Below are 12,495 nucleotides of genomic sequence, written 5' to 3'. Positions count from 1 at the left end.
GATAGATATTAAAAATAAACAAAATGAGGAATTAGATAAGTATCTTTCAATGTAAGAATATAACAACTGATGATGTTCTATTTAAATAATAGGGATAAAACAATCACAATTCAGCCTGTAGGAGCCAATTCAAAATCATTAATTGCTTTATTTTCAAACATGAAGTTTAGGAGTCAGGGTTTGGGACAGCCACCTCTCAATATAAATAGGTGTACAATTTAACAATATGTTTGTTATTGCCTTGGATTTAATTAGAACATATCATGATGTAAATAAATGTTGTATGTTTGGATACTAAATTGTTTTTTGAAAATAGTTTTTTGGGGGTGGGACTGCAATTTGCACCACTTCTGTAGAATCACCCATATATCTTCCCAGAAAGACAAAAAACAACGACAACTGCGTAGTTGAGATCACTTGTGTTTTTATTTAGAGCCTTACAAAGTCCGTTCTACACACATGGCTCTTTGTCTCAAGCAGATTATAAAAGCTCTATGATCACTGCTTCTACAATATCCTCTTCCTGCCGGTTGGGACGAAGCGTGCAGTGGCAAATAACTCAATTTCCGTGACTCCAAACACTCAAGCAGCCAAATCCAGGGTAGTCTGTGTGTGTCTTTGCATTTGTTGCAGCTAGAGAGAGAGGGTTTATTCAGCACGGGAGAGTCAGAACCATCCAGTATGCTATCTGAGGTCTTTTAAGTACAGCTTTTAAAGCCTCTCAAAAATAAAATCAGTTGAGCTCAGTACAGATGTCTAGGGTAAACAGGTGGCTACAGCTTCCATTTGTCCTTCTGGACCTTCTGATCTCAGACAGAGATTGAAACTAAAATGAAAACAAGTATGTGGTGAGTGAACTACGCAATATTTTCAAATAGAGAAAGAGCCATGGAGAGAAAAAAATCACTTTGGATTGGATGTTTTACAGCATCTTCTATTAAGTCTATGATGAGTGAGCCTGCTGAGACCTCCCTGTCCCCAGTGTGCTGTGAGGTGTGTGGGCCGGGACAGGTGAGGCCTGTCTGACTGTCTAAAAGGCTCCTGCTGGCAGGCTGGGGCTGTGGCTATGCTGGTTAACCTCACAACCGTCGTCCAGCAAGGACAGGGACTCCAGAGAGCAAGTGCTCTCCGTGTCTGGGCACATGTGGCGCAGCCCTGGGGGCGGGAAGTCCTCGCTCCCCTCCTGGCCTGCCCCACTGGCTGCCGCTAGGGCCGCTGCCGCTGCACACTCCTCCTTGAATAGGCGGTCATGCTCCCGCTTGAGATCTTGGTAGCTTTTAGAGAACATGTGGAAGATGGAGGTGGCAGGGAAGGCCATGATGAGGATGCCACTCAGAATGCTGCTCAGCGCCACCACCTGGCCCGGAATGCTACGTGGCACCATGTCTCCGTAGCCCACCGTCGTCATGGAGATGATGGCCCACCAATAGGAGGCAGGGATACTGCTGAAGTCCTCGACTCCGGTCAGCTCACTCTCAGCCAGGTGGACCAGCGGGGAGAAGAGGGTGACGGCCACACACAGGAAGAGCAGCAGCAGACCAAACTCTCTGGTGCTCCTCCTCACCGTTAGGCCCAGGGTCTGCAGGCCCAGAGAGTGACGGGCCAACCTCATCACATACAGGATCCTTAGGGCCCTCAGAATCCGCAGCACCAGGCCCAGCTTGTCCAGGTAGCTGGTCCCCCCAGCCTTCTCATGGTCCAGGCCCGGGTCATCCTCATCCACCACAAGGGACACGTAGTAGGGCAAGATGGCCATGGCGTCAATGACGTTGAGGGGCCCACGGATGAATTCCAGCTTGCTGCGAGCCTGGATGAAGCGCAGGATCCACTCCAGGGAGAACCAGGCTACGCACACCGTCTCCACGATGAACATATTGCGACATTTCTGAGAACACTCACCCTGTGACACAGAAAGAGAGAGAGAAAGAGAGGGGGGAGAGAGAGAGGAGAGGGGGAGGGATAATTGGACAAGCAGAGAGGAGTAGGTAGAGAGTGGTCAAGAGGAAGAGAGAGAGAAGGACACACAATGGGAGGGACAGATATCAGTGGGTTAGATAACCATCTAGTAATTATTACACCTACTCTGCATGCTACACTGATAGATAAGTGGGACGCAATAAATTCATTACGCAGGATCAAAGATTAATTTGACACACTCTGAACACGACCACAAAAGACAAACAGGCCAGAATTCCCTTTAACTGCCTTGAGAGGGGCAGGTAATTAAACACTCATAGGCCTGGAAAAATACTGTCCCCAGCCAGCTACACGGATCTCTCGCAGATCACACACACACACACACGCACACACACACACACACACACTCAATCCTCACTCTCCTCTTCCTCTCTCCCTACTCCTCTCTCTCCCACCATCCCTCATACACACACTTTCCCTGTCTCATCCCTCACACAAACACCCTCTCTCCCTCATTCATCACCTACCTCCCCCACTTTCTCTCCTTCTCACGCCTCTCTCTCTCTCTCTCTCTCTCTCTCTCTCTCTCTCTCTCTCTCTCTCTCTCTCTCTCTCTCTCTCTCTCTCTCTCTCTCTCTCTCTCTCTCTCTCTCTCTCTCTCTCTCTCTCTCTCTCTCTCTCTCTCTCTCTCTCTCTCTCTCAGAGCGGGGGTCTAGGGGCTCTATTCAATCTGTATCACTGAAGCGTTACAGATTGTGCGATATAATTTTAAAGGTAATTTTCGAGTGAGCTGACATATGCAGCGTTTGCCGTAAATGCAGTCTCCACACATTGCCTTTAAATTTCAATCACGCTGTGATACAAATTGAATAGAGCCTGTAGGAGCCAAATAGTTCATATTGTATATTTTCATGTTTCCAATTCATGATGCATTTTTGTTGTATGTGTGTTTTCCATTACAGTTTTTTACGATTGCTTACACACTAAAATTAAACTTTTCACACAATTAGCAAAATCTTACACTCAAGGAGCAAAACACAAGGCTAGATTTGCACAACTGTAAGCACATTGTCAGCTTCACACTATTTGCAAAACATTACACAAAGTGATTTGCAAAACACTAAACACACTTGTATACATCAGACACAGAAGTATATCATGATGTCACTTCATTGTAATTCCAAAGCACTGACTATCAAATTACCACATCTATGAGCTAATCTGTTAAACACAGCCATCAGGTGCACAAACACATGATTGCTAAATTGTAGACACACCAATCAGGTTTAAGCACTATAAAAATGCAGCAGGTAGGTTCACCTGCCTTCAACCAAAATGGAAGGAGTCAGAAGAAGAGTGAGAGGAGGAGTACACAGAGGAGGAGAAGGAGGTAGAGGAAGAGGCAGAGGCCGAGCCAGAGGTCGAGGAAGACCTGAAGCAGGAGGAGAACGTGCACAAAGAAGAAGAGGACCAAACTTATCAAATGACATTCGTGCAACACTAGTGGACCATGTTGTGAACCACGGATTGACGCTGAGGGAGGCTGGACTGAGAGTTCAGCCAAATCTTAGCAGATATACAGTGGCATCTGTCATAAGGACTTTTCGACAGGAAAACAGGTAAAAGAAGATCTGTCTACAGTTACAGTAATCAGCCGCTTATTGTATGCACCATATCAGCACTTGTGATACCCCTTCCTGTGACATTGTACAGTAAGTTACATGTATTATTCTCTACATAGGATTGAGGGTTGGGAACGACAAGGAGGAAGGGGGCCCATATTCACGCAAGAACAAGAGAGAGAGATAATAAACATGGTTTGGGCCAATAATGCTATCAGGCTCAAAGAACTACAAGCCAACATTATCGGTGACCATGCCATTTTCAATAATGTCCATCAGGTCTCTCAGTCAACACTGGCACGCATCCTGAAAAGACATCAGGTTCAAATGAAACAACTTTATCGAGTGCCTTTTGAGCGGAATTCAGAGAGGGTCAAACGGCTGCGGCATGAGTATGTGGAGGTTCGTATTGTTCACTTTAGCACTGTGATGTTGTATACTGCACACATTACTTTTTTACATTGACTGTATACTAGACCTATCCTGAACTACACAATCTTGTCTTTCACTGTATTTCAGAGAGTTTTGCAGATGGATGCTGAGGAAATCCTGCATGAATTCATATATATTGATGAGGCAGGGTTTAACCTCACAAAAGCAAGAAGGAGAGGCAGAAATATCATTGGCAACAGGGCTATAATCAATGTCCCAGGGCAACGTGGGGGTAACATCACCCTTTGCGCTGCCATTTCACAGCATGGGGTTCTCCTCCGTCATGCCAAAATGGGCCATTACAACACACCTCACATTCTCGCATTTTTGGACCGATTGCACCACATCGTCACAGCAGGTAATGAAATGCACCAGATGCAATACACTGTCATCTGGGACAATGTGTCATTCCACCGCTCTGCTTTGGTCCAGAACTGGTTTCAACACCATCCACAGTTGACAGTACTATACCTTCCACCATACTCTCTGTTTCTAAACCCTATCGAATAGTTTTTCTCTGCATGGCGGTGGAAGGTTTACGATCTCCAGCCCCAGGCTCAGGTACCCCCTCATTCAGGCCATGGAGGACGCCCTGTGACCAAGTCGACGCCGCAGCTGTGCAAGGATGGATTCGACATTCAAGACGGTTCTTCCCACGTTGTCTTGCTAATGAGGATATTGCTTGTGATGTTGATGAAATTCTCTGGCCAGATCCAGCTAGGCGAAGAGATAATGTATAGTATGTTTACTGTAGTATTTTCTGTACAATATTGTCCGTTTTTTTCAGATTATTTTTATGTTTGTTGTTGTTGTTATTTACTGTAATTGTAACCTGTACTGGATACAGTATTTTACGTTTGTCTGTTGTTTGCTGAGCTAACAGTGTTATGCACACTACTGTAGTAGCATGAAAACTGGGACATGTTTTGTTGTGATTCTCCATGTTGACATGTTGACTGATTTGGGTATATGGAGAGAAATAAATGATATTTTCCTCAGTCTGCTGCATTGGTCTTGTGTAGTGTTTGTATAGTTGCACTTTCTCTGTGTACTTCATTTACAGTACTCTAATCACTGAAAATTAGACTTGCTAAAAGTGTTTTCGGTTAGCAACAGCAGTGTGTAACTGGTTCAAAAAGATTGAAGTCATATGAAATGTGTGTGTTTCGTATGGTAACAAAATATTGTTTTTATGAAGTCGTGTATAGTTTTGACAAAAGTGTTCCATTTTGCAAATGATCTGAAGTGTTGTGCTACTTTGGTGTAGGGTTGTGTTAATTGTGTGTAGTGTTTTGACAAACCGGGCCCTGTTTTCAAAATTGTGCTTAAACAATTGAAAAAAACTGTAATCCCCTGTCAAGTGTGTGTACCCCCTCTACAGGCCAATGGAGAATACAATTAAAAGTCATACATGCTCCAAGGCCTACTGGGAGTGACTGGAATGGTGTAAAGTCAGGTGTAAAGTCAGTGTTATCTTCCAGTGGTATCCTGCCTTCTTTAGTCAGGGCAGTGGTGGTAGAGTCAGGGCTGCTCTAACCCACGGCCTGCTGTAGGGTTATTGGCCTCAGTGTAGAGAGGTTATTCACTGTCCCTCCAGCTCTCACAGGCTATCATGCATCTGGCCACTGGAGGGGAGATTTGTCCTATCTGTAGGACTTTACCTTTCCTACACTACAGGGATCTGGGAATCTTTCCTACACTACAAGGATCTGGGAATCTTTCCTCCACTAGAGGCATCTGGGAATCTTTCCTCCACTACAGGGATCTGGGAATATTTCCTCCACTACAGGTATCTGGGAATATTTCCTCCACTACAGGGATCTGGGAATATTTCCTACACTACAGGAATCTGGGAATATTTCCTACACTACAGGGATCTGAGAATATTTCCTACACTACAGGGATCTGAGAATATTTCCTACACTACAGGGATCTGGGAATCTTTCCTACACTACAGGGATCTGGGAATCTTTCCTCCAGTACAGGGATCTGGGAATCTTTCCTCCAGTACAGGGATCTGGGAATATTTCCTACACTACAGGGATCTGGAAATCTTTCCTCCACTACAGGGATCTGGGAATCTTTCCTACACTACAGGGATCTGGGAATATTTCCTACACTTCAGGGATCTGGGAATCTTTCCTCCAGTACAGGGATCTGGGAATATTTCCTACACTACAGGGATCTGGGAATATTTCCTACACTACAGGGATCTGGGAATATTTCCTACACTACAGGACTCTAGGAATATTTCCTACACTACAGGGATCTGGGAATATTTCCTACACTACAGGGATCTGGAAATATTTCCTACACTACAGGGATCTAGGAATATTTCCTACACTACAGGGCTCTATGAATATTTCCTACACTTAAGGGATCTGGGAATATTTCCTACACTACAGGGCTCTAGGAATATTTCCTACACTACAGGGATCTGGGAATATTTCCTACACTACAGGGATCTGGAAATATTTCCTACACTACAGGGATCTAGGAATATTTCCTACACAACAGGGATCTGGGAATCTTTCCTCCAGTACAGGGATCTGGGAATATTTCCTACACTACAGGGATCTGGGAATATTTCCTCCAGTACAGGGATCTGGGAATATTTCCTACACTACAGGGATCTGGGAATCTTTCTTCACTAATGGATCTTTAATCTTTACTCCTCCTTTCTCTTACTCAGTCCATCTCTTGCCCATTTCTTAACCCTCTGGGACTTCTCTACCTTATGTCAAATCAAATCAAATGTTATTTGTCACATGCTTCACATGCTTCACAAACAACATGTGAAGACTAACAGTGAAATTACAGGCTCTTCCCAACTATGCAGAGAGAAAAAATGAAAAATAATAGAATGATAATAACACAAGGAATAAATACACAATGAGTAATGATAACTTGGCTTTATACACGGGGTACCAGTACCGAGTCGATTTGCAGGGGTACGAGGTAATTGAGGTATATATGTACAGATAGGTAGGGGTAAAGTGATAAAGCAACAGGATAGATAATAAGCAGTAGCAACAGTGTATGTGATGAGTCAAAAGAGTTAGTGCAAAGGGGGGGTCAATGCAGATAGTCTGGGTAGCAATTTGGTTAACTATTTAGCAGTCTTATGGCTTGGGGGGTCCTTTTGGTTCCAGACTTGGTGCATCGGTACCAATTGCCATGCAGTAGAAAAGAGAACAGTCCATGACCTGGGTGGCTGGAGTCTTTGACAATTTCTAGGGCCTTCCTCTGACACTGCCTGGTATAGTGGTCCTGGATGGCAGGGAGCTCGGCCCCAGTGATGTACCAGGCCGTATGCACTACCCTCTGTAGCACCTTGCGATTGGATGCCAAGCAGTTGCCATACCAAGCAGCGATGCAGCCAGTCAAGATGCTCTCAATGGTGCAGCTGTAGAACTTTTTGAGGATCTGATGACCTCTACCTCTATCCATCTAGAGAGCTGACCTGGGCTGAGATGTAAATCTGTCTTGCACTCTGGGACATTGAGCACATTAAGGCAGAGTGACACACTCCCACTCCTCTGCATGATGGTTCATTTCTCACAGGTAATGCACTCCCTCTGACCTTATCTTACTGACTTGTTCTGGAACAAATGTCAATGACGTCTCATTTAAACAGCAGCAGTCAATTCAATGCGGCTGCTGCCAATGTGCCTCTGACTGGAAAACACATCATAATGATCAGTATTGAAAAATTCCGAAGTCGGAATGTGACGGAATTGAAAAGAGTAAATGAGAGTAACATACTGTACAACCAACAGCTGCAACTGAATAATATCGCCTGACATGTATGACAGCTTACTTACCTACCCTCAGAAAGGGTTAGCAACATTCTCAGAGATGCTTCTAACAGAATAGCAGTGGAGTTATCACTCAATGGCACCGCAATTACTAGAGTGAAATTTGTCTACTAATTTGCAAGGCTTTGGTTCAAAACCTAAAGAAATGATACTTTAAATTCAGCACCACACTGAATAATTCAAGATGAGCTGCCATTCAGGAAAAACACTTTTTAAACATCTGACGGTAAGAGACGGGGAGAGAATTCTGATCATGTTCAATGCATATTTTTAAGCCATTAATGAAGGGATACTTCGGGATATTGGTAATGAAGCCCTTCATCTACTTCCCCTAAGTCAGATGAACTCATGGATAAAAATGTTATGTCTCTGCATCCAGTATGAAGGAAGTTAGAAGTCGTTTTGCGAGCCAATGATACATTGCGTTAGCACAATAACTGGAAGTCTATGGAATGAACTAGCATGCTAGCAGTTACCATAGACTTCCAGTCATTGTGCTAAAGCTAGCTAGCAATTGCGTTAAAGTTAGTTAGCAACGTCCTTCAAACTGCACACAGAGACATAAAATGGTATCCACGAGTTCATTCTGGGGAAGTAGATAAAGGTCTTCATTGCCAAAATCCTGAAGTATCCCTTTAAGCAAAAGACAGATGATTAATTACATCCTTTGTTTACATGGCTATAGAGTCTATTCTATAGAATGAGGAGAATAAAATAGGATAATCCACTGAGATGTTCTCTCCTCTGCTTGGTGGACTCTTCCTTAAACATAGCATGTAGCCTAAGCATATACAGGCACTGTTCTGCTCAGACACCACCTCTCCTATCATGCCTTCACTGGTTATATCTACAGTGCCTTCAGAAAGTATTCACACACCTTGACTTTTCCCACATTTTGTTGTGTTACAGAATTTATTTAAATTGGATTAAATTTAGATTGTGTCACTGTTCTACACACAATATCCCATAATGTCAAAATGGAATTATGTTTTTAGAAATGTTTACAAATTCATAAAAAATGAAAAGATGAAATGTCTTGGGTCAATAAGTATTCAACCCCTTTGTTATGGCAAGCCTAAATAAGTTCAGGAGTAAAAATGTGCTTAACAAGTCACAAAATAAGTTGCATGGACTGTGTGCAATAATAGTGTTTAACATGATTTTTAAATGACTACCTCATCTCTGTACCCCACACAAACAATTATCTGTAATGTCACGCAGGCAGTGAATTTCAAGCACAGATTCAACCACAACAAAGACAATGGAGGTTTTCCAATGGTTTGAAAAGAAGGCAAATGGTTCGCAAAAGCAGACATTGAATATATATTTGAGCATGTTGCAGTTATTAGTGTTATTAACTACGCTTTGGATCATGTATCAATACACCCAGTCACTACAAAGATACAGGCACCCTTTCTAACTCAGTTGCCAGAGAGGAAGGAAACCGCTCAGGGATTTCACCACGAGGCCAATGGTGATTTTAAAACAGTTACAGAGTTTAATGTCCGTGATAGGAGATAACTGAGGATGGATCAACAACATTGTAGTTACTCCACAATACTAATAAAATATTCAAAAACATGCATCCTGTTTGCAATAAGGCACTAAAGTAATACTGCAAAACGTGGCAAAAAAATGAACTTTTTGTCCTGAATACAAAGCGTTATGTTTGGGGCATCACTGAGTACACATCACTGAGTACCACATATTTTCAAGCATGGTCCTTGCCCTAGTCAGGATAAAAATTAATGGAATAGAGCTAAGCATAGGCAAAATCCTAGAGGAAAACCTGGTTCAGTCTGCTGTCCAACAGACACTGGGAGACAAATTCACCTTTCAGCAGTACAATAACCTAAAACACAAGGCCAAATATACACTGGAGTTGCATACCAAGACGACATTGAATGTTCCTGAATGGCCTAGTTACAGTTCTGATTTAAATCGACTTGAAAATCTATGGCAAGACTTGAAAATGGTTGTCTAGCAACATTTATATGTGAGGGAAGTGTTTAGTCCCAATGATCAACAACCAACTTGACAGAGATTGAATCATTTTTTTAAGAATAATGGGCAAATATTGTTCAATCCAGGTGTGCAAAGCTTTTAGAGACTTACCCAGAAAGACTCACAGCTGTAATCACTGCCAAAGGTGATTCTAACATGTACAGTATTGACTCAGGGGGTTGAATACTTATCTAATCAAGATATTTTAGTGCTTTATTTTCCATTAGTTTAAAAACATTTGTTAGAATGTATCTTCCACTTTGACATTACAGAGTATTTTGTGTAGATCTTTGACAAAAAATTACAATTAAATCAATTTTAATTCACTTTGTAACACAACAAAATGTGGAAGAAGTCAAGGGGTGTGAATCCTTTCTGAAGGCACTGCTTTAGGGTTCTATTCAATCTGTATCGCTGAAGTTCAGATTGAATAGATCCCCTAGTGTTTATAGTCTCTTGTACGTGCCTTAGCGGATTCAGTTCTAGGTGCTGAGATTAGTGTCCATAGCATTGTGTGAAACTAGGCGCATTTCTCTGTGAAGGACCAACTCTTCACACAAGAGGCAATAACAATACACCTCTAAAACAGTCAAGTGTCCTTTTGACAGTCAAGACTCCCACAGACTCATTACCCTGGGAAATAGATGCTTAAGTACTGTAAGAGAAAAAACTCATTTTGTGGCATTGATTTTGTGATTGCTCATGTAGATTTACTGTATGATTTTGTCCTTCTCTCTCTCTCTGTCATTTGTCATCAGGTACTTCAGACGTGCTGCAGCTCTAACAAGGAAATGGATCCGGATGAACTCTGTTACCATCATGTGGAGTAAAATGTTATTTTGTCTGCTATTATAACTGTCTGTGTCTATGGCTGTGTACATACTGTATGTGAATGCGAGTACATTATGTCGAGAGATTGTCAAAGAGCTGTGTGTGTGTGTGTGTGCGCGCGTGTGTGCGGGTGCGTTTGTGCATGCATTTCTGTGTGCATTTCTGTGTGTGTTTCTGTGCAGAAAGACACTGAGGAACAAGAGGAAGCTCCTCTTATTGAAGTTAGACTGCAATATAAATAAGTGAAGTCAGTAGAAAGGGCTGGCAGCACAGATGATAGATCACAAACCAGGGGCTGCTGCTCTGTCTTAGAAGGTCTTAGAAGAAGGTCTATACTCTGGCTTTTGCCTCTACTGTCTGCCACTAGCCTCCATCTTCCTGTCTCTGCCACTTTACATCTTCCTTTCCTGCCTAACTCTATCTCTCTCTCATTCTTTCTCCCTGTCTCTCTTTACATTCCTTCTCATATCAGCAGTGAGCTGCCAGTCTGCCAGGCTCATCATCATGCTGGATCATCTCTATAACTACCCCACTCTCCAGCTGCACCTGGGCCTAATTTTTGAGAGGAATGGGAGAACTATATTCAGTTCATTCATCATGTTTACCTTCAACAGGATCTTCCCCATACTGTGCACCAATGGACACATATTTCACTGTGACCTTGTGCTCTCTTTTCAAGCTCTGCAGCACAAAGGGGAGAGGGGGTTTGTGTGCCCTAATGTCTCATCATGTCCCCGCTCGTCTGTTCACTTCCTGGGGTAGCATCACACACAGGGAAAACTACAGCCAGATGCCAAACTGTTACATGACCACTAACTCACTTGTGCTTAGATTCAGAGTCAAACATAACTCACACACTGAGAGATAGGCACACACACACACACACACAGTCCCAGCCCCAAATCTTTAATCTTTATAATCCTGTCTTGACGCAGGGTACACTAGATGAGGCAGACAAACACACTAATGCCTCTACTTTCCTGACACTGTAGTGTAGACTTTGTGCCGCCAGCTCCATATGGGTGGTGTTAACCTGGAGCGGAGCTTATAGTAACCCAGCCTCACAGGCATTTATCTCAATCTCCCTGGTTGGGCAGGCTGGCTCCCACAGGAGAGAACAGCTTTCCCCCTAACAACAGTCCTTTGTGTCTTAATGGAGGAGAACAATGGTATGCTCAGGGTGAGAAGTGGGATGAGTGGATGGATAAAGATGAGGTGACATGGAAAGCATGTGGTCCCGTCACACATCATAACTCTCTATTTCTGCCATGACACCCAGTCACGCAGCAGTAGCAACAGCAGTAGTAGGAACCTTATCTGACTGAACCATCTGTTCTCTTTTTTTATGTAGCTTAAATAGAAACACACTTCTAGAAGGGAGTTATGTATTTTAAGACAAAAAACAAACACTCATACACACGCACACAGACACACATGCACACTTATGCAAGCTCACACATACTCTCCGTCACCACTGGGGCATTAGGGCGCCCCGCTCGCAGAGAGATGAGGCACTTGGTTGCGGTCTAGCTCGGAATGAGATTCTGATGTGCTGCTCTGGTTAGCTGGGGACAGCAGTACTGCAGGGGGCTTCCTGAATGCTGTTGACTATGGTCCGGTGGAGAGATGGAGACACAGGGGGAACAACTCTCTCACTGTCTCCCCTATCTGTCTCACTGAACACAGAGGAACAACACCTGGCTTAGCCGGGCCTGGGCCTCCACATGACCAGGGTCACCTTCAAACCACAGTACATCAACTATTAATTGTACTGTAGTATCCGTCTGTGTATGACAGCTTGTCTGCAGAAATATGTAAAGTGCCTGTGCTGTATATTAACAGAATAAACTAAACGCATAGTGCTTTTATGC

At 43.3% G+C, this 12,495-nt stretch overlaps 1 protein-coding gene across 1 annotated transcript in view; it reads right to left on the bottom strand.

Annotated features, from left to right (window-relative positions):
* Positions 1 to 404: 404 nt before the first annotated feature.
* The window catches only part of kcng4a (potassium voltage-gated channel, subfamily G, member 4a), a 31,880-nt gene continuing 19,789 nt past the window's right edge, over positions 405 to 12,495 (bottom strand). The window contains exon 3 of the mRNA XM_041890035.1: positions 405 to 1,900. Within this exon, the coding sequence (XP_041745969.1) occupies positions 1,031 to 1,900 (870 nt within the window). The 3' untranslated portion in view covers positions 405 to 1,030. The remainder of the gene's footprint in view (positions 1,901 to 12,495) is intronic.

This window comes from Coregonus clupeaformis, chromosome 29 (genome assembly GCF_020615455.1).
Source record: "Coregonus clupeaformis isolate EN_2021a chromosome 29, ASM2061545v1, whole genome shotgun sequence".
NCBI lineage: Eukaryota > Metazoa > Chordata > Actinopteri > Salmoniformes > Salmonidae > Coregonus > Coregonus clupeaformis.
This window is presented reverse-complemented; position numbering and strand designations above follow the sequence as displayed.